At 39.6% G+C, this 22,321-nt stretch overlaps 1 protein-coding gene across 1 annotated transcript in view; it reads left to right on the top strand.

Moving 5' to 3' along the window:
• Nucleotides 1–22,321, top strand: part of LOC122790500 (collagen alpha-1(XXVII) chain B-like) — a 2,222,694-nt gene that overhangs the window by 654,253 nt on the left and 1,546,120 nt on the right. The window contains exon 5 of the mRNA XM_044058048.1: nucleotides 4,264–4,317. Within this exon, the coding sequence (XP_043913983.1) occupies nucleotides 4,264–4,317 (54 nt within the window). The remainder of the gene's footprint in view (nucleotides 1–4,263; nucleotides 4,318–22,321) is intronic.

Genomic DNA, 22,321 nt, shown 5'->3' on the forward strand with positions numbered 1-22,321 from the left:
GAGTGGTCCCTGAATCCAATGGTTGCGAAAGAGATCTTTCACAGATGGGGCCAGCCTTGCTGCGACCTATTTGCCACTCACCTGAACACCAAATGCAGCAGCTACTTTGCCCTCATTTCCCCATCCAGGAATGTCACCCAGGGTTGCTGTAGTTCACGATTGGCCCCCCGGGACTTCTTTATGCCTTTCCTCCTTTTCCACTCATCCCCAAAGTGATACAGAAAGCAAGACAGTTGAGGAGTTTCTTGATCCTCCTTGCTCCTTACTGGCCTCGACAAGTTTAGTTTCCCTTCCTGTGGCCCTACCTTTTGGAGGAACCATGGATTCTGGACCCATCTCCAGATCTACTGATTCATCAATCGGGACAGTTTCACCTCTCCATCCACACCCTCAAATTGACAGCATGGCTGCTCCACTTCCACGAATAGCCAGGTGTATTCCCCTATCCCCTGTGGTCAAACACATCCTAATTTCATCCTATAAACCTTCCACTCAGAAACTATATTTCAGCAAATGGAAAAGGTTTTCCTTTTGGGCTACGAACCGGGGCTTAGATCCATATATGGCTCCTATAGAATCTATTTTATCTTTCCTAGCGTCAATTTTTCATGAAGGAGCGGCAGCCACTACAGTAAGAGTTCAATTAGCTGCCATTTCCAATTTCCACTTTGGCCTCCTGGGAAATCCAATCATGCAGCACTCCTTGTGTAAAACTTTCTTAAAAGTTCTTCTTCTCAGGCCTCCAATCAAGCAACCATTAGAACCCTGGGATTTAAAACTTCGTCCTCTCATCCTTGATGTCTGCAGCCTTTGAGCCGTCCTCGTTGTCGGACCTAAAATTGTCATGGAAAACATTATTCTTAGTAGCCATAACATCTGCAAGGAGAGTCTCAGAACTGCAAGCTCTAACTATTTGACCTCCTTACATTATTTTTCACAAGGATAGTCTCTCTCAGGACAAACCCTTCTTTTCTTCCCAAAATTTGCTCAGAGCACAATCTGAATACTACTGTTGAGCTACCTGTGTCTTTTCAAACCACTCTAATAAGTCAGAGTATAGACTACACCAGTTAGATGTTCACAGAATACTCAGGTTTTATCTACATAGGACTAAAGATTTCAGAAAATCAGATCAACTTTTTGTTTCCTTTTCTGACAAAAAGAAAGGCTTGCCTGTTTCTAAGATTACTCTTTCAAAATGGCTTTCGGATTGCATATCATTTGCTTATCAACAAGCTGGCAAACAATTACCCATCAAAGATAAAGGTCACTACTAGAGCTGTAGCTACTTCATGTGCCTTTAGATCTAGGCTCCCAATTGATACTATTTGTGCACCAGCTACTTGGGCAAGACCACATACTTTTGTCACTCATTACAAATTGGATTTGGTCTCCCGGGACAGGTCTTTCTTTGGGTCAACTGTACTAAAGAGTCTCTTCGCTTGAGCCACCCGGGATATAGGTGCTAGGGACGCTGTCCCATCCAGAAAGAATTACAGCGAGATAGGACTACATAACATAAAGAAGTTATATACTTAACATAACGTTCCATGTTTGTAGTCCATCTCGCCTACATTCTTGCGTTCCTCCCTCCAAACCCTTCCTGTTTTCTGGGGGATCTGGTGGACTATACTGATGCTGCCTGACATAGTTTGAGTTTGTTGTTCACCTGACATGCGTTATATTTTCAAAATCTTTTGTCTGTATTTATGCAGCTCTTGTACTGGTCTTACCCGATAGGTATTTATTGCTTTCTTGCAAACTATATCTGATGATTTGCCGTGAGGCACCATGGGACAGGAGCTAGCCTCGAACCAGTAAAAGCTCTCGAGCTTTAGTATCGGCCGAGTTGGAGCCGAATATCGGCTCCGAACCCATCCAGCAAGAATGTTGGCGAGATGGACTACAGACATGGAACATTATGGTAAGTACATAACTTCTTTTTTTATGGACAATAGTACATCCCCCTTTTTGAACCTGCTGCCAACTGCAACCCAAAATTCTTATCTTGTAAACTATATTTCTGTTAGTAATTGCTTCTGCCAGAAGATTTTCAGAAATTCAAGCCTTATATTGCAAATCACCGTATTTGATATTTCACAAAGACAGGGTTTTCTTGAGAACAAACCCTTCTTTTCTACCAAAAGTGGTGTCAGAAACAAATATTAATCAAGACAATCAAGTTACCAGTATTCTTTCTCAATTTCTCAAACAAAGGTGAAAACTGTTTGTGTTTATTGGATGTTCATAGACATGTGGCGCTTCTATCTTCATAGAACAAAAGACATAAGAAAATCTGACCGTTTGTTTCCTTTTCAATTACCAGAATGGGTAAGCCAGTATCCAAGGTTACTTTATCTAGATCGCTAAAAGATTGCATATCCTTCCTATACAACAAAAGGAAAGTCAAATTACTTGGATCTTTTAGAACACACTCTACTAGAGCCTTAACTACTTCAGCAGTTTTTCATTTTAAAGCTTCCATGGATAATATTTGTGCAGCAGCAACATGGGCTACCCCACATGCCTTTATTACTCATTACAAATTGGATTTGGTCCCTATGGGAAGAGCGTCATTTGGTTCTATAGTGCTCAGGAATATCCTTCCGTGAGTCCTCTCAAGATCTAAGGTAGCTGGGGACTCTGTCCCATATGTCAAGGATAAATGAAGACTGACAACATCAGATAAAGAAGTTGTGTACTTAACCATAACATTCCATCTGTGTAGTCCATCTTCATTTATCCTTAACTCCCCGCTCTCCACCACCCCCTTCCATTCAGACCTCTTTGTGGAATGAATTATGGTCATTGTTACGCATTTTTTATATATGATACCAGATATGGTCTCTATAAAGGTGTTATTAGGATTATATTTTCTGTCCTTTTCTGTCTGCAAACTTGATCTGAGGTAAATTGAAGAAGGGCTTTTGGGGTAGGACTTAAGCTCGAGAGTTTTTGGTTCTCGCAGGCTGTAGTAATGGCCAACTCAGTGCTGATGTTCGTAACCAAACCCATACATCAAGGATAAATGAAGATGGACGACACAGATGGAACGTTATGGTAAGTACATAACTTCTGTATTTATTACATAGACCAGATACTTGCATATTCCATTTACCCATTTTTCCACATTTTCAGATGTCTGAATTGCTGTTTCCTTTTGATTACAGTGGTTTTCTGTAATTGCATACATTGCATGAGTTTTTATGTATGTTAGCACTATAGTGAGGATTACATTGGAGTTTGTTCATTTTCTAGTTTAGTTTTATTGTTGATTAGGTTACTGTTAAATAATTAGAATCCAGTCTGTTTTGCTGGTGATGCTGATTTTCCATTAGCTGTTGTCACCTTTGTTTTATTGTATATTATTTACACTTGTTCTTTAATTTTGACTTCATTCAGTTTTATATTAACCAACTTTGATTTTAGAAGGATAAGTTAGAATGGGGAAAAAGCATTTTTACCTCCCACACCCCTAAATCCAAGTTTTCTTAGTTTTGGGGATAAGGGCCTTATCTCTAATTTTTGCAAGCTTGTAATTCATATAACTGGTGTGTGTTTAAACTATGTTTGACCAAACAGTTTGTCCTGAGACTCAGCAAAAGTTAATGCAGTTGAACTCTGCTCTCTTTTAAATTACCACTCAGACTGCAAAGATTGCCATTTATAGGCAGACTAGTTGTACTCGACTAGTGTGGAGATTTGAAATGTGATGATTAAATGAAATTTGCAGATGTTTGGGACTGGATTTGATGTATGAAATTATTGTAGTAGTCGTGACTGTGGAAAAATCTTTATTCATTAGAAATAATGAACCTTTGAACCTGTAATTAACCACATTCTCAATTTTGCAGAGTTATAATATTTGAATGTTGGTCATTTATTTGTCAATAACTAGTGACAGACATGATTTTTTTTGCAAAGGATTTTATTACTTGGAAAGGTCATTTGTTTGTCCTTAACCAGTGACAAACGATTTTTTTTGCAAAGGATTTTAGTACTTGAAAATGAACTTAATAAATAACTGAACAGTCATTCGTGATTTTCTTTTGCAGATTGTTTGGCTTCAGGTGGTAAGGGGGTGAGGCTGTGTGCATTTAAATGCAACTGAATGTAAAAGAGATGTGAGTCAGTAGTAGTCTTACTACTTTGTACTGCCATTGAAATGAAAATCTGCTGCAGTCTCAAAGGGCAGATAGAGGGACTCTGAATAGTTTTACATCTTACAGACCAATGCAAATAATTATTTCTGTTGTTTTTCAGGGTCCCCCAGGTCCTCATGGGAACCCAGGACGCCCTGGTCCTCTTGGCCCAAAGGTAAGAATGCATCCAAACAGCTGTATGCATGTGAGATTTTAAATGTTTACTGTATATTTTCTCTACTTTTTCAGCATCTTGCATTGCAGGCATAACTTCTGTTAGAATATGGAGTATGCTTGCAAGTTTAAAAAGCTATCTACCGCAGCATTAAGCATTCTTCATAGTATTTTTCTGTAACACTTTGCTCAGGTCACAGACTATGTGTTTACATGATCTGTTTTGTAGTACTTTGGATGCTGAGTCACTTCTTTGTAAGATTGCATGGTACTGTGGGTGGTAACTTGCTCCTACTCCTTTATTGGAAAGACCTTTTTTTTCATTAAGCAAGGAAAAGAGGACTGTACAGTATCTGCTAGCAGGTATCAGCTGTTGTAGCTTCATGCCATTTAAATGTACATTAATCTACTTAAATAATCTGAATGCACCTAGTGTGACCATAACATATTCCCCTCTGTTATTAATTTTATGGGGGGCGTATCCCATAATTTATTTTAAAAAATATATTTTCAGCAATGATCTCATTTTTGGTATAATGCATCATCTAGTAAGCTCCTATGGATTACCACAAAGTTGCTTTAAAAGCTTTCCCTTTTGCTGACAGCAGTCAGAAGTACAGATGTAAGTGGTACTAGGCTCATTACATTTTTTCTTACATGGTTTGCGTGTTTGTCCTAGTCTTTGCTAACAGGTGTTTTTATTGTTATTCTTATTCTGATTACAATATCAAGTTGTTTGATGCCTGTATTGTAACATCAACCTTAGAGTGGCAGACATAATTAAACTTAAGTATTTCAGAAAGTGCCAACAGTTCTTTTTAATCTTGTGATGTTAAGTTGTGTGAGAAGCCTTCACTCAGATTGTGGCAATGGGCGATTTCTTCAAAGCGTTTTTTCTAGCAACAACGCACATCCCGGAAGTCCAATCAAATAGCGGACAAATTGAGCAGAGCTATCCTCATGCCTCACGAGTGGTCTCTGAAAGACTCTGTTGTGAGAGATTTTCTCAAGTGGGGTCAGCTGCGATCTTTTGCTACTCCCCAAAACAGCAAGTGCAGACATTATTTCACCCTATTCCCTTTACCAGGCCAACCCAGCAGAGGCGGCTCTAGTCCAAGTTTGGCCCTGGGGACTTCTGTATGCATTTCCTCCTTCCCACTAATCTCTCAAGTGATACAGAAAGCTATCGCTCAGAAGGCCTCGTTGATCCTCATTGCTCCTTACTGGCCTCGACAGGTGTGGTTCCCCTTTCTACATCAATTTCTACTGGGCGACCTTGGCATCTGGACCTAGTTCCAGACCTTTTGATCCATCAATCGGGTCAGTTACATCGCCCTCCCTCTCTGAACCTCACTGCTTGGTTCCTCCAGTTCCAACCTTAGCCAGGCTTCCTCAATTATCTCACTCTGTTCGAGATATTTTGATAGCTTCCCATAAATCTTCCACTAGGAAGATTTACTTGAGTAAGTGGAAACATTTCACATATTGGGCTCAAGGAAGGGACATAGATCCTTTCACTGCTTCCATCCAAATAGTCCTTGATTTTCTAGCTGAACTCTTCCATGCAGGTTCATCCCCTTCTACTCTTAAAGTTCAATTGGCAGCTATCTCTAACTTTCATGTGGGTATTTCTGTGTCTGCCTTAATGTCCCACAAGCTTTGCAAAGCCTTTTTGAAAGGAGTTTTTCTTCTCAGACCTCCTATAAGAAATCCTCCTTCTCCTTGGGACCTAAATTTAGTTCTTACTTCTTTGATTCTACCCCGAACCTGCAGCATCCTGTTCTTTAAAATTGCTATCATGGAAGACTCTCTTTCTGGTAGCTATTACTTCAGCTAGAAGAGTCTCAGAACTTCATGCACTCAGCTGTCGACCTCCTTATCTATTGTTCCATAAGGACAGGGTATCACGAACCAACCGTCCTTTTGCCTAAGGTAGTCTCGGCGTCAAATCTAAATCAAAGCATTGACCTCCCTGTCTTTTTTCCAGAATATTCCAATAGGTCTGAACAAAAATTACACTGGCTAGATGTTCATCGTCAGTTGAGGTACTATTTGGATAGAACAAAACAATTCAAAAAATCTGACCAACTGTTTATCTCCTATGCAGAAAGCAGAAAAGGGCTTTCAGTTTCAAAGGTATCATTATCTAGATGGCTTACATCTCTGATTACCCTTGTTGATGAGATTAGACACCAAACGCTGCCTAATAAACCTAAGGCCCATTCTACCAGAGCTTTGGCTACTTCCTTAGCCTTCAAGACAGACTGCCTATTGACACCATTTGTGCAGCGGCTACTTGGGCTACTCCTCACACTTTCATTTCTCATTATAAGTTGGATTTAGCTTCTAGGCATAGAGCTAACTTTGGTTCCACTGTTCTCAGGAGTCTGTTCCGTTAGGCACCGGGACAAGGTGCTAGGGACGGTCCCATCCAGCAAGAATGAAGCTAGATAGACAACTTAACATATAGAAGTTATGTTCTTACCATAACGTTCCATGTTAGTTGTCTTCTTCTCGCCTTCTTCTTCCCACCCTCCCTTCCCCTGGCCTGGACAGACCTAGAGGAGTTGTGATTGTGACCTCTCTTTCTTCTACCACCTCTTTCTTAGACATATGCTGCTTGCATATCTCCTGAATCAGGATGTAGGTCACCCTTCTTTCTCCCTGTTGTTAGAGGTGGACTCTGTTTAGAGTTATTCTGTAACTATTATAAGCTGGGGTTAGCTTACAAACGAGATCTGAGGTAACTCTCGCCTAGCATTGTGGGATATAAGGAGCCTCGAGGCGGTGGAACCAACTCTCGAGCTTTTAGAGTGGAGCCGAGGCCGGCTCGAACCCATCCAGCAAGAAGAAGGCGAGAAGAAGACAACTAACATGGAACGTTATGGTAAGAACATAACTTCTATTTTTATGGTACAGTAACTGTCTGGGAAATGCTCCAACTGCATTGCTACTTTGTATATAAATAGTTTGTTGTATGAGGAGCAGGGCCAGATCCAGCTCTAGATGACCTAGGTAGCTGCCTAGAAACCCATGCTGGCAGGGGGGCTTGGCACAACATTAAATTAAAAAAGAAAAGAAAACTTTTCTTATGCTTCTAAGCAACCTTGTGCTGTTGCTTTTAAAGCTAAAAACAAAGTTTTCTGCTTTACCCACATCCACTTCCTGCCATTTTAAGATTAAAAAAACAACAAAAGTTCCCTGCTTTGCCTACATCTGCCTCCTGCTGTTTCCTGTGTTTAGCCAATGAAACAGGAGCAAGCATGTATGTAGAGATGGAGTGAAATTTCAAAAGCAGAACAAGAGTGCAGCAGTTTGGAGTTGCAGCACAGTGTTTTAGGTTCAGCAGAGAGTCTATGCAGGTATGAGTGTGTTTGGAGTTGCAACACAGAGTTTAAGGTTCAGCAGAGAGTCATGCAGGTATGACCATTATGTTTGGAGTCACAGCACAGGCAGGTGTGTATGTGTGTATAAAATATTCACTTATGGGGTTTGTCAGAGTCAAACCTGTACCTTAGGTATGGGGGGGAGGGGATAATAGCCTTAATCCAACTGCCAAACCGAATTTCATCTGGTACACCAAATACATATTGTTGAAGAACCCTGTTACTCTGTTAACTTTTTAAGTAATTTAGAGTAGTCTGATAGAGAAAACATAGGGAGGTAAAAATGAGATGTAGGTGTACTGCAAGCCTGTAACTCCCTCATAATAAATAAATAAATAAATAAATAAAACAGTATGGTATATGCAGTAGTATTTCTGATTTATGTATGACTTGTAGGTTGTTGAACAAAAGCTACTGCCACAGCATTTATATTGTCTGTAATTGTTTTGCTTTATTCACTGCACTAAAGAATGCATTAATTCATTAATAGGCCTGGACTGTGTAATATAGTCTAAACATATTGCATTTTAGTAATATATTTTTGTAGTATCTTCTTTGGAGCTTCCAGCAAATGCAAAGGGTTTCACATTTGACAGGCCATGTAGTCCGTCTTATTTGGGTGCTGATCACCACCATCTGATTTTCATCAACTCTTATGTACTCATTGTTGCTTATTATTGTGGTACAGTCTTCTCTACAAGACTGGATTGCAAAAGATTTCTGCATTTAGTTAAAATCTGTTCGTCTGGCAGTTGGCACCTGCCCAACTGTTGTTATACTTTTAAATTTGGTGACTTTTCAGTTGCCTGCCCCTACTACAATTCTGATTTTGGACACTTCTCCCAGTACCATCTCATCAGCTCATTCTGCTGAAATCATTTGGGGAGGCCTACCAATATGTGGTGGCACTGCACTATACCCTGTGTTCTACACTCCCTAGTAAGGTCAGACCATAAATCTGTCTCATTCAAAGTAACAGTCAGACCTGACACCTCCACAGGAGCAATAAAAATGAGAAGCTTCTCCAAAACAAACTATAGCCTATTAAGCGGTGGTTTGAAAAGTTTCAGACCCCCTGCTAAGACAGCCAGCAATGCCTCCTATGCAGAGGAGTACACAAACGCCTTGTGTAACCACTTAAAAACACTGTATTGATTCTGCTGTACCTGAAAGGATCAAACCAAGTAAAAACAAGCCACTCTGGTGGACCTCTAGTATAAACAGGTTATATAACAAAAGGAAGAAACTGATATGTAATAACAAGGGGGAACTTAGCATTGAAAGAATACCCTTCACAGCTTGAACAACCAAATCAGATGTCTGCTAAAGTCCTCTAAAGCTAGTTATGAGGCTAAAATAGATTCCCTAGCTAAAGGCAATCATAAGGCATTCTTTAGCTATGTCCAAAAATTAAAAGGGAATACCCAGCTATGTGCCAAACTCATAGTGGATGGTACCACTCACACTGACCCTGAGGAAATTGCCAACCTGTTAGCTGACAGATTCAGTGCAAACTTCACCCCTCTGTTCCCACCAGCCATACCCCAAAGCATACCTGACACCTGTCCTCTCCCCAGTATCTCTAATGAGCAGGTCAAATCCGTGCTCTCCAAGGCCAAAAACACGGCCTCTGCGGGACCAGTTGTCATCCCAGGTTGCTTACTAAGCAACCTAAAACATGACCTAGCAGATCCACTTTGCACTCTGTTTAACCATAGCCTGAGCACTGGCTTTGTTTCATCAGAGTGGAGAACAGCAATTGTAATTCCGTTGCACAAAGACGGTCCATCAACCGACCCTGGGAACTATAGACCCATATACCTAACCAGTCTTATCTGCAAGGCCATGGAAAGAATCATCATGAACTTTATCAACAAGGACATAGACAGCCTTCAAACTCTCAACCCAACTCAGTTTAGCTTCATTAAGGGTAGATCATGCTTACTAAACCTGGTGGACTTCTTCCAGAATGTCACCAAAGCCCTGGACGAAGGCAAAGCAGTACATATCACCTATGTTGATTTAGCCAAGGCTTTTGACACAATCCCTCATTCAAGTTTTATCAAGAAACTCTCCCATCTGGGGATTAACCCATTATGTCACTAGATAGGTAGCCAACTGGCTCACTGTCAGAACCCATACTGTCAATGTTGGGGGTTCCACCTCCACTAGTAGAACAGGTACCAGTGGGGTGCTACACGGTTCTGTGCTGGGCCCTCTACTATTTCTTGGAAGTCCAGGTGAAAGTAGACGGTCTGTGGCTTACCAGGTTCACAGATGACTGCAAACTGTGAGCAGTCATTGAGTCCCCTAAAGATATTATCATATTACAGGAGGGGTTAACACAAACAAATGACTGGTGCCAAAGCCACAGTATAAAACTAAATGCAAAAAAGTTCATTGTTGTCCCCTTTGGCAAAGATGTAGCCCCTGCAAATTACAATATAGGTAGCACTCCCACCCAAGCTTGAATCCAGTGGTGCATGACTTGAGAACATAAGTTAATAGCAGTCTAAACTTTGATCACCATGTGCCCGTAGTGGTAAGGAAAGCCTTTTATGTTGCACATCTCACAAGTAAGGGCATCGCATCCAAAACCATAGATGTTATAACTCCTCTGTACTCCATCCTCATCAGACCACTAATAGAATACAGTGCTTTTGTATGTACCTCAACAGAAACCTACAGCAGCTGTAAAGACCACAGAGGCTCGTGACGAAGAGAATTCAGGGACTCCAAAACATGACCTACATGGAAAGACTAAAAGCCCTGATCCTGTACTCTATGTCCTACAGGCTGCTGAGTGGCAACCTGTGCCTGGTCTAAAAAGCAGTCTCTGACCCTTCCCTAATGGAAATGCAGCAAATCAAATGGGACAAGAGTCACTCACTCTAGAGATCTCAACCTAGCTTGTGACTTAAACAAAACATGCTGGAGAGACAGATATGTATCCCAAAGACTGCCGCTACTCTGGAATACACTCCCAATTCACATTAAATAGAACTCTACAATGACCCTATTTAAGTGCAACCTGGACAACTTGATGGGAGACAATAAATTCACCCCTATGGTGGCACCTGTGTCTCTCTTGGACTGGGGCAGCCGGTGCTGATCATAGATTCGCTCTGTAAACAATCAAGCCATCTAACAATGGTCAGTTAGGGAACACAGGTATTACATTACTAGGCTTGGAAAAGCCCTAGGGCCATTAGTCTAGTAACCTCATATGAATCTATGAACTAAAGCTCCAACTTGTTAATGAGCACTTTTCTGTGGCAAGAGTGCAAAGTTTGAATCTTTCCACTTTTGTTCACCTCCTATGTGACAGTGAGCAAGTCATTTAACCAGACAATGCTTTGGAGCAATTGTGAATTTGTGCTAGACTCCTCAGTGATCTTCAGAATTGCATGCCTAGTAACTATGAACCTGTTGTTGTTGTTTGCCAGACATTTCCTGTCAAGTATCTGATCTAGTTCAGGAAAAGTTATGGCAGTATCACCAGCACACTATTTTTGATACAGCACAGGGATATTGTCTGTATTATCTGTAATTCTTTTTTTTTAAATATTTTTATAAACAAGCTTCAAACTGCCATACACCAAGCAAATGTAGTACAATGTGCAGATGATTTGATTTGTGGAATACAGCCCCCACAATATCCAGACTACAAGAAATCACTCAGATTTCTTTCTCTTCGATAGAAATCTGGCTGAAAAACTCAAACCTACTCCCTAATACCAAAAAAAAAAAAACAAAAGTGATGCTCTTCAGCTCAAAACATTATCTCCATCAAAACCAGTCTTTCTTGGAGTTAATGTCATCCAGGAAGGGTAAATGCCAGTGCAGGAGACCGATTACACATAAAGACTGCCATGATAAGTGTCTTTTCTGACTAGGAGCTTCTCATAACCATACATCCTGTTCAATTTGTCAGGTGTTCATACTGAAAATCCTTCTTAGTAGGCTTTCTTCCCTTTCTTTGTATCTTGAGAACCAGTGCCCTAAGCTTTTCACTAAAAGTACAATGGAAGGAACTTCCTGCCCTGAGGGTCAGCTGTTAGGGAAGAAAAAGATGAAAAAATTAAGACCAGAATCTTCTGCTGTCCAGCCTCTGTCTGGTGGTTCTCCCGAAGTCAGTGTTTGTTGTCGGATTACTCTGCCACGACCGGGTTGGATGCTGATGAGGATCTGGCTTGTAGCATGTCCGACAAGGCTTTGCAGGCATCTCTTTTAGATATTCAGGAGGAACCACAGTTGATTATTTCTGAGGGGCCTAGGGGTATTCCACAAATTCCACAAATTCTAGTTAGGGAGGAAGTTCCTACTACAGTTATTGAATGCCATACAGAGTCAGAGCCTTCTAAGTTTTATAGGGCAGGCGTTCCTTTAAAAAAGAAACAAAAAAACTAAGCATATTTCTCTAGCCCCTTAGGGATCCACAGAGTGAGGGCAGGCCTTTACTCAGTGTTTGTTTAATGCTTTAATGGCATTAAAACCTTCTCAGGGGGTTTCTGTTCCTGCTCCCCTTAGTCCTCTACTCCCCTTAAAATGCCCAGGGAACAGGATTCTTATTCTTATAAGGAATCCCTGACTTACTCTACCCAGATTCCTTCTCCTTCAGATTATGGGTCTGAGGAGGAAGAATCTAATAGTCCTGATGCTCCTTTTGAAAAAATTTCCTTTGGAGGCACAATCTCTAGGATAATGGAATTTTTTAAATGGGATTTTGTTCAGGTTTCTGACATCTATAAGAAATATTATGAGTTGCTACAGCTGAAATCTCCGAGACCTTCACCTATCCCTCCTGTTTTGACTGCTTTGTTGGATGCTTTTTTCAGCGCCTCTGAACCTCCTGATTCTTTGCCCCCTGCTGCCAAGAAGCCTAATAGGTTTTATAGGGTGGCTGAGGATTGTAATTTTTTTGTACAAGTGTCCTGCTGCTGATCCCTCTGTGGTGTTCGTAGCCTTTGACAAGCCCTTTCAATTGCTTCCTTCACCTAAGTTGCTGCCTTCTGATAAAGACAACAAAATCATGGAAAGACTAGGTAAGAAGGTTTATACCTCAGCTACTCTGTCCTTTAGGGCTAGTAATTATCAGATCCATATGTCCAGGTATGTGCTGGCTCTCCTTTCTTGGGTTTGTCAGTTTATTTCTGATGTCCATGACTCTGAGGATAAAACTTCTGTTCTTTCTTTGTTAGGGACTTCCTCTCAGGTAGTTCGTTATTCTATCAAGTGTACTTATGATGCAGCAGATACCTCATCTAGGGCTGCTGCTTTTGGTTCAGTGATGAGAAGGTGTTCTTGGCTTAGGCTTCAGCCTTTACATGATGATATTAAGGCTAAGTTGATGGATGCTCCTCTGGGTAATAATCTTTTGTTTGGGAAAGCAGTGATGGTTTGTTTAAGTCCCTTCAGGATAAGAGGAAGGCCTTACAGGAGCTTAAACATGTTTTTGCTTCTCCTGTACCTAAGTTTCAGAGAAACTACCCCAATAAGCCAACCTTCGTTTGCAGACAATCTCGCCCTCCTACTAAAGGTAAAAAGAGTGGCAAGTGGGCTACTTCTGCTAAGACCACTTAGATGTTAGGGATTCAGAAGCCTTCCTTTTACTGATAAACCAGGGGCTGTATGACTATCCATCTCTTCCCAGCCACATTCCTTTTTCTCTTTGCCTTTCTCTTCATGTTTGGCTTCAGATTACTCAGGATTCTATCCATTATTCGCCAGAGGTACTTTATGGTGTGGAAATCCCATCCCCCTTTTATAGGCATTCCTCAGCCTCCTTGGGAACATCTCCCTTTTTTCGCAGAGGTTCTTCAACATCTTTTGACTCAGGGTACTATTCAAGAGGTGCCTATGTCCCAAAGGGGGAGGGATTTTTATTCAAGAATGTTTCTAGTGCCCAGAAAAGATGGTACTTGTAGACCACTTCTAGACCTCTCTCATCTAAACACTTTTCTGAAGTTGCCCTACTTTTGCTTGTTGCCCCTTCAGACTCTGTTTCCTCTCTTGCTCCCCCAGGCCTCTATGGTGTCTCTGGATGTCAAGGATGCTTATCTTCATATTCCAATCAACCATCTTTTGAGGAAGTTTTTTGCATTTCTCTGTTGCTTCCTGGCATTTTCAGTTCTATGCTTTGCCGTTTGGCCTTTCTACTGCCCCAAGGGTATTCACCAAATGCCTCAATCATGTGATTGCTTTTTGCAGGCTTCAAGGGATCCAAATGTTTCCTTACTTGGACGATCTGCTGATTCAGGCTTCTTCTTCAGAGATCCTGTTGCAAAATCTTCATTATGCCATTTCCCTTCTTCAGAGTCTAGGGTTCTCAATAAACTTCACAAAGTCCTCTCTGACTCCCTCTCAGGATCATGTCTTTCTGGGTTGCAGGATTCAGATATGCTGGCACCCCTGCCTCCCCCAAAGGTCTTAACTCTCATTTCCTTCTTTCAAAGTTTTCTTGCTCTCACTTCCATTACAGCCAGAGAGTTCCTGAGAGCTCTGGGATTTATGGCGTCCGCCATTCCAATGCTCCCCCTGGCCAAACTCCACATGAGAAAGTTTCAGTGGTTTCTATAGTCAGTGTGGCTTCAACATGCACACTCTCTAGAGTTTGTAATTCCTCTTCTTCCTTGTCTCAAAAAGAGCTTCACCTGTGGATTCTGAAGTTGTCTCTATATCCAGGGCTCCCTTTTCATCCCCCTCTTCCCTCCAGGAACTGTTCACAGACACTTCAGATGTGGGATAGGGAGCAACTTTTGGCTCCTAAAAGGTACAGAGGGATGGTCACATCTTCAGCAGAAGGAACACATCAGTGTCAAGGAGATAAGAGCTCTTATGTTGGCTCTTATGGCTTTTCATCCTGTTCTCTCTCTGGGGTCTCTCAAGATATTCACAGGCAATACCACAGTGATGTGGTATAGAAACAAACAGGGTGGAACAAGATCTTATCTTCTTTGCCAGTTGGCACTTCTGGTATGGGATCTTGCTATCAAGTATCAAGTGACTCATCAAGCAGTTTATATCCCTTCAGATCCGAATTTTATGGCAGACGCACTAAGCAGGTCCTTAACTCAATTCCATGAACGGATGCTTCACAGGGATGTGTTTCTGGACATTGTCCACCAGTGAGGTACTCCTCAAATAGATCTGTTTGCCTCTGAACAGACACCTTCCTCTGTTTTGTGCCAGAGTCCCAGTTTCTCTGGTTTGGAAGGTGGATGTCCTCTCTTTTTCTTGAAGGAGAATGTTGTTTTATGCATTTCTACCCCTTCCTGTGATTCCAAATGTCCTGTTCAAGATTCAACAGAACACTCCCAAAGTCTTGTTGGTGACTCCCTTTTGGCCATGACAGCACTGGTTCCCTCTACTTCTGCATCTAGTCAAGGGCAAACATCACAAGTTACCTCACAGGGTGGATCTACTCACAAAAGACAAGGGATCTGTCACCCATTCCCACTTGTCTATGCTTCAACTGACACTGTGAGTGATAGGATTTTGATTCCTCATAGACACCTTTTTTCTGAGGATGTGCTGAAGGTCCCGTAGAAGACCAGGAAATGTACTAGTAGAAAATCCTACTTATCCCTGGTGTGCCATGCAGGGTTTGACTGTGCTGTGCACATTGGGATGGTGAGTTTCCAATTTCAGTTGAGTATAAGACCCACTTTGGGAATGAATTAGATGAACCAGCTATGAAAAAGCATCCTATTGTTGAAAGGTTGGTGAAAATGTATTTTAAATGTAGGCAGATACATGAGTTTTCAGTCAAGCAGAATTAATAAACATAATTAGACATTTAAGCAGACGCAAGGAGAAACAGTACTAATGTGATGCCTTCAAATGTGGGACACTGGTGGAAGTGCTATAATATATGTTCATAGATTAGTACTAGGCTAACTGCTCTTGTAGTCTAGGCCATTTTGAGCCCAGTCAACTTCCCTGTGTGAGAATCAAACCCTGCACCGTGTAAGGTAAAACACTTTAACCATTATACCAACCTCCCACCCTAATATGAAAGTCAGAATTCTGCCACTGAACTGTGTTATCAACATAAAGTTGCATAATCTTCCAGGGGGACACCAGTTTTCAAAACTGTCTAGGAATAACTACAATTGGGTATCTTGAAACCAAAAGTAAGTCCTTACAACAGCTCTGTGTGGCCAGTGAGGAGACTTGATAGAACATGGCTAATAACTGTTGACTACCTATTAGCTTTGAGCAAACTAGCATTTCTCTACTATCAGCAGCAGTTCTTGACATCGTTACTATTCTGTGGCAACCTTCAGTTGTAGTTGGACCACACCAGGCAGTAACAGATTTGACAACACCATTGTTTTCTACCCCAATTGATGAGAGCAGCAGAGCATAGTTTGCATTCATATGGGGTGACAGACAGTACACTTTCTAGGTCTTGCCACAAGGATATTTGCACAGCCCATTTTTGTGTCTCAGAGTAGTAGCTGGAGACATAGCTAGACTGAAACTCGAAATTTCCATTACGTTAGTGACATCTTGATTAGCAGAGAACAAGCAGATGTTTATTCAATGTCTTCAAAAGTGAAACTGAGCCATCAGTAAAAGTAAAATACAGAACAGGACTGCAATAAAACTTCTTGGAATGGTTTGGAATGGTACCCAATAAAAAGTGCCTGAAACTGCCTTAGACCATATGGAGAAAGTACAGTACAATTTCTAAAACTAAAAAGACAGGTGCGTGCTACTCTTGGAGTAGTGGGATTTGTACTTCATTTGGGTAGAACTGTAACTATGGTAGGTAAAGGGGGCAGCTGTCCGGAGTGGAAGTTGATAGGAGGCTTATTTGACAGGTGCTGATGGTATGTCAGTGCAATACTGGTACTGATTCATGAAGCTGCAAGGATATTGTGGCTTCATAAATAAATGTGGATACTGCATTTTTAGTCATGGCACAAGCACTTAGTGTGTGACTGTGTATAGTACCTGTAGCAAACTGCTTTCTGCAGTGTTGCAACTGTAGCAAGTTATTTGCTACAGTGACAGGAGTACAGAAAGAACTTTTTTCTGATCTTCAGTTTTTTGAAGGCGTTTTTGTTGTTTCTCACATCATCTTTGAGTTGAGGCGGGCATCCTATTTGAGGAACTGCAGAGGGTGCCAGAAGTCTTCATCTGGGATTAATCTTGAACCCTGTTTATAATGTGGCCAGAAAGAAATCTAGTTTGGGGTGGTATCTGCAACAACAATCTGCATTAAAGAAAATGAAAAAAGCACTTTAGCATAATGCTGGACTTGGACAGGTAGATCCTAAACAGCCTTTTTTGTCAAGGTGGCTATTATCAAGCCATAAGTACTGTGGCAGCAATTCAGTGTCTCCAAAGTGAATTGAACATTGGGAATTTTGGTCCAGATGCTTTTCTGAATCACAAATGCCATATAGCAAACTGGAAAAAATGTGTTGCAGGTGAATAGGAATAACAGACATCAATAAGTGACTGTGAAAGTAGGCTATCTAGGGATGGTTACACAAGAATACATTAATCTCAGTTTTAATTGCACAGGCTTATGCAGTACAGAAGGTGAGGTGATATCTGCAAGAAAAAAGTAAATATTGTACTTCACACTTAGCTGGACTGGGTAGAATTAATAAGAGTATGATTTTTCTGATAACACTGAACCATAGTGTGAAAGTTCACCAATATCAATAGCTCCTCCTTTCGAACAACTGACAGTTAATAAATAAGAAAAAAGCTTGTTTTACACATGGTTCTGCAAAAAAATGTGACTTTTGGTAAATTATGGACACGATGGTTCCAATAACCAAGTGAAATTTTGAGTTGTTATATTAGTAATAAATCCATGAGTACCTGGACAAAAAACATTAATCTTTGCTGTCTATTGGGCAGTATGTAGAGGGTATCAAAACAGAAGGAAAATACATAGAAGACCCTTATGGGGAAGATATGAGAACTGGCAACATACATGAAATAAGGCACAGATCTGCACTATGACTGTTGGATGTGTGAATGCACATGTTAAACCTACCAATGCTGAAAAAAAAAAGTTAACCAACAATTTGATCACATGCCAGCAGTATGAACCTTGGAAAGGGGCAATAGTGAGATAGTGGAACATTCTGTTGTACAATGGTCATGGTTGCTGTGGATATTATGATAGTGCCACTGAAGTGATGTGGTAAAGAGTATTAGAGAATCAGTGACCTGTATATCAGCACACAGATTGGAGAATGAACATTCTCCAGCAGGGTCTTAATCTACAGATAATGCCCACCGAAAAACAAGTCCATCATATTAAGCTGCTATGGAACTCAAACTGAAAGAAAGCTAATGGCTACCATTATTTAATGCTTACTAAGTAGCACTTTTTCTGTTTAGAGAATGTAAAATTAAAACAAAAAAAATTAGAAAAGTGTGTGTCATTATGTCTGTGTGTGAATGTATGCATGCATGAAAGTGAGAATAAGATCTAGCAAGCAATTATTTTACACTGGCTAAGCAGTGCTTTTGCTGTTTAATGAGTGTAAAAGTAAAAGAAACAAAAAAGAAAGAAAATAATGTGTGTGTTTTTATGTTTCTGTCTCCATGTGTAAGTGTATGCATGCTTGCATGCATGAAAGAGGAAGTGTGTGTGTGTGTGTGTGTGTGTGTGTGTGTGTGTGTGTGTGTGTGTGTGTGTGTGTGTGTGTGTGCGCGCGTGCGAGAGAGAGAAGAATGAGAGCAATTGAGCAGCAGCAGTAAAGAGGTTTGTATACAGCTCAACCTCTTAGCTCAATAAATCTCGATAAAGCCTAAACTAAAGGAGGAACAAAGGCTCAAAAATAACGACATATATTTATTGCTCTTATAAAAGTTGCTTGAATAACAAGATTTGTGTTAGCGTTAACTTTCTGAAGGAAATAAAGTCTGAAATTCAAATGTATGTAATTATTTAATGACTTCAGTCCCCAATGACTGGCAACAAACCACACATTTTAGGATTGAGGGGCCAAAAATGAAGTAACTATCTGGATATTTTTTGAAAATGTTATATTTTGGATATGAACTACTTCCTTCAACACAACATATACCACAGTAAGTTTGAAACATTAGATGGAGGAACTATTTTACATCAAAAATGTATATAAAAAATAATGTAGTAATATAAAAATATAAGTAAAACACAACAATTTTACAGATAGCCCATTCTGTAAGCACAATAATGCCCTCTAGGGTGTGTCACTGTGTAAATAACACCCTTCCATGGGAGTAGAAGCCCTCCACCTGTGGCAGAGTGGACTAACAGAGCAATTTATCTGACAAATATATATACCAGGGACCATACCACTGTTTCATTCAGTTAACTGAGACACACTGTTAAATATTCTAAAGGTTGTAAAAATGTAAGCATAGCCAGCCTAGCTAAACAGATCACTATGCAGACAGATATGCCGGCAGTTAATGTTATATTATAAATGCAGTGCCGTAAATATTTTGGTATTGTCCCATTAATGAAATGCATTTTAGATAAAAGTATGATGTTAGTTAAGAGCTGTAGAACCTGGTGCAGATGTACTGAATAATGTAGATATCGAGGTACTACGTAACAATGTAGCTGTAGTAAGTAATGATGTACACCGATCATTACAGATGTTAAAACATCATGATCTTCATTTTGGACAAAGAGTGGTAGGCAGTAATCTTGTATACTTCATTTGGTAGAAATTGTTAAATCATTCTAATTTTGTTTTTCAGGGTGCAACACAGAATCACATAAAAGTTTAACTAAATAACTTGATCATCTTGATAGATATATAGTGTTATTTATATTGTTAATTATACAAATAAGCAATTTTTTTTTCATTTTTTATAGAAATATCTGCTTAAATAACTACTCAGAAGCAATTATTGTCATGTGTAAGCTTAGTTGTGGCAGAACAACATTGCCATGACATATTTGTCTAGATTGTAAAAGTTTCCTAGATATGAAAAGTTATTAATGAAACCATCAAAGAAAATTATAATTATGCATCTGTGTGCATTATAATGTATTACAGTATTGATGTAAATGCTGTGAAATGACTATTACCACTATAAAGATGACTTTTTCTTGACAGTATTTCTGCTTGTACCTATTTAGTAGCATTTATTGTTCACAAGCTATTTATATTTCTTTGGCTTATGCTTTTTAACTCAATTTTTTAGAAAGTGTGTAGGCTGCTTGAGCTGAGACATTCCACAGCTCAGAGGTATTAGTGAGTTAAAATGACTTGAGATAACTGTATTGGCCAAAAATCGCAGACCACATAGTCAGTATTACCATCACTCATTAGAATGGCATCTGTTTTTGGTCTTTTAATGCAGGCAAGTGGTATACCTCTTGCAGCATCCGTTATTATATTGCTTTTGACTGTTGCATTATGCATCACTTTATGCTGCATATATAGTTTGGATATTATATAACCAAGGCTTATCTGCCTTCTTGTTATGTCCTGTACATCATGCATTGTGTGACATAAAGGATGGAGTGTAACTGATAGCCCTTATTTGTGTGACTCAGTAATGCAGAAAATATATATTTCGTTTTATTTTTGATAGATTATAGTAAATGTTTATCTATGTTTTTGATAGGCTGCACATAATCTTGAGTTTGCCAGTTGAATCTTAACTGTATTCATATTTACATTCATGTATAAGCCACTTTTTATGTATAACACAGATAGGAAAACATAGAAGGACAGTCATGCCCCAGGGTTCAGTAAAGCCTACACTAAGTGTACACTGTTCTGAGTGAACAGACAACACAGACATAACTCACACCTTCTTCCTCCTAATTTTAGTTTTCCTACTGGTATTTTTGCAGCTTTAAATATTGACAGGGATTCATAAAGGTTAACACAAAGTGTAGACTACATGTACTTAGTGTGATCTTTCTGAGTGAGTATAAAGCACAAAAAAGTTATAAGAAATTTATTGAATACTTATCATGTACACCTAGTGTAGAATTTATTGAATCTGGCCCGTGGAATTTGTTTTGTATAAACTTACAGATTTAGATAAACTGCAGTTTGTATAAGTCACTGTATGAACTCTGACCTAGCTGAAACACATGGATTTTAGCTGCAAACAAGTTGCTTCCCATTAAACAGGAATGTCCTATTTTAGCTGTGCACAGAATTTGTCCTTGTAAGTTAGTACAGTTAGAACAGTCTGCACAGCCTGTGCATACATTTCAGTATTTCATGACACTTAAAGGTACTTTCATTTCTGTATTAGAATAGATCATAGTATTTTTCCTAGAATAATGTGATCTTGCTGGGATGTTATAAAGTACAAGGAATGTACAACTCAGGTTGAAGTTTTGTGTGGTATCTTTGAATACCAGAAGCATACCCTTAGAGCTGTTTACTCCAAAAATGAAAAGGGCTTATGCTGTTTGTCTGTATTTTATCACTACTGAGTTTGTATTTGCTAATAAAGTAGAGCTGCAGCATAATCTAAAGTTAATATGGGTGGTATTTGTTTGCAGTAAATGCAAGTTATAATAATTATAAACTGACCACTCTGTTGCTGCAGTTCTGATTTTTTGAGAAGAACACATCATATATGCCCAATTTGGGGAGATTTCCAAAAGTCATGTTTGGGTGAGTGATATTCTTTCTAAGATGATTAAAGGACTTTAAAGTAGCCATTCATTATAATGCAACAGGATGTCTGCCATAGTGATTTTGTCATTCACTCCTATATGCCTGTTTTTTGTATACTTCCCTTTTAATGCCCATAACTCCTTATGGTGTCCTGAAATTTTGGCAGGCTAGCTTCCTTAACTTAAGTGACTTACTAAGTAATAATAACATAAGAAAAAACAGGGTGTAAGTAACAAAATCACACTAAGATTATTAACGTAGGGCATCCTGCATTGGGGATAGTAATCCTGGTTTGTCACTTGTTATTCATATTTATATTTATGTTTTCATAACTGAAAGAGATACCTGTTATTGTGGAGCATGGCACTGGTGTGAAATGTCTTGGTGGGAGAAGAAACATGAATTATCACTGTCCATAAATAGTACGTAGACTATGCTGGAAATATTCCAAGTTGTTTTATAGTAATTACAAAGATGCACAATATTTCCAAAACCAGGTTTACATATAGACTATTCCATGGCATCAGATGAAACCATAAATGATGTTTAAGAAAACTGGGCTATAAGTTGTACATCTAGAGAAACGTTCAATGTTATTTGTATTCGTCATTATAAAAATTAGCATACTTTTTCATATTTCTATAGACATCTCAACAAAGCAATCAGAAAGAAATGTCCTACTGTCATGTGAATGCTGAAGTCTAACTGAACAAAAATACCTGACTCTATATGTTTAGGCTGTTCAGTTTCCAAGATATGAGAAGTTGCTCTTGAATGCAAGAATTTATTTAGGTTGGTAGAGGTGTGACATTCCACAGTTCAGATATGTTAATATTTTAAAGCCCTATTATTCCAATCATTCCAGTTAGTCGGGCAGTAGTAGCTATGTAGTTTGAAGTGGTTCGAAAGTGGGATGTGAGTCCCAGATGTCAATAGTAATCGTGTAGCTGTCTTCAGTGACATTTGCACATTGTTGGTGAATAGAGCATGGGACAGCCTT

The sequence above is a fragment of the Protopterus annectens genome, chromosome 16.part0, assembly GCF_019279795.1.
Source record: "Protopterus annectens isolate FY-2018-M chromosome 16.part0, PAN1.0, whole genome shotgun sequence".
Taxonomy (NCBI): Eukaryota; Metazoa; Chordata; order Ceratodontiformes; family Protopteridae; genus Protopterus; species Protopterus annectens.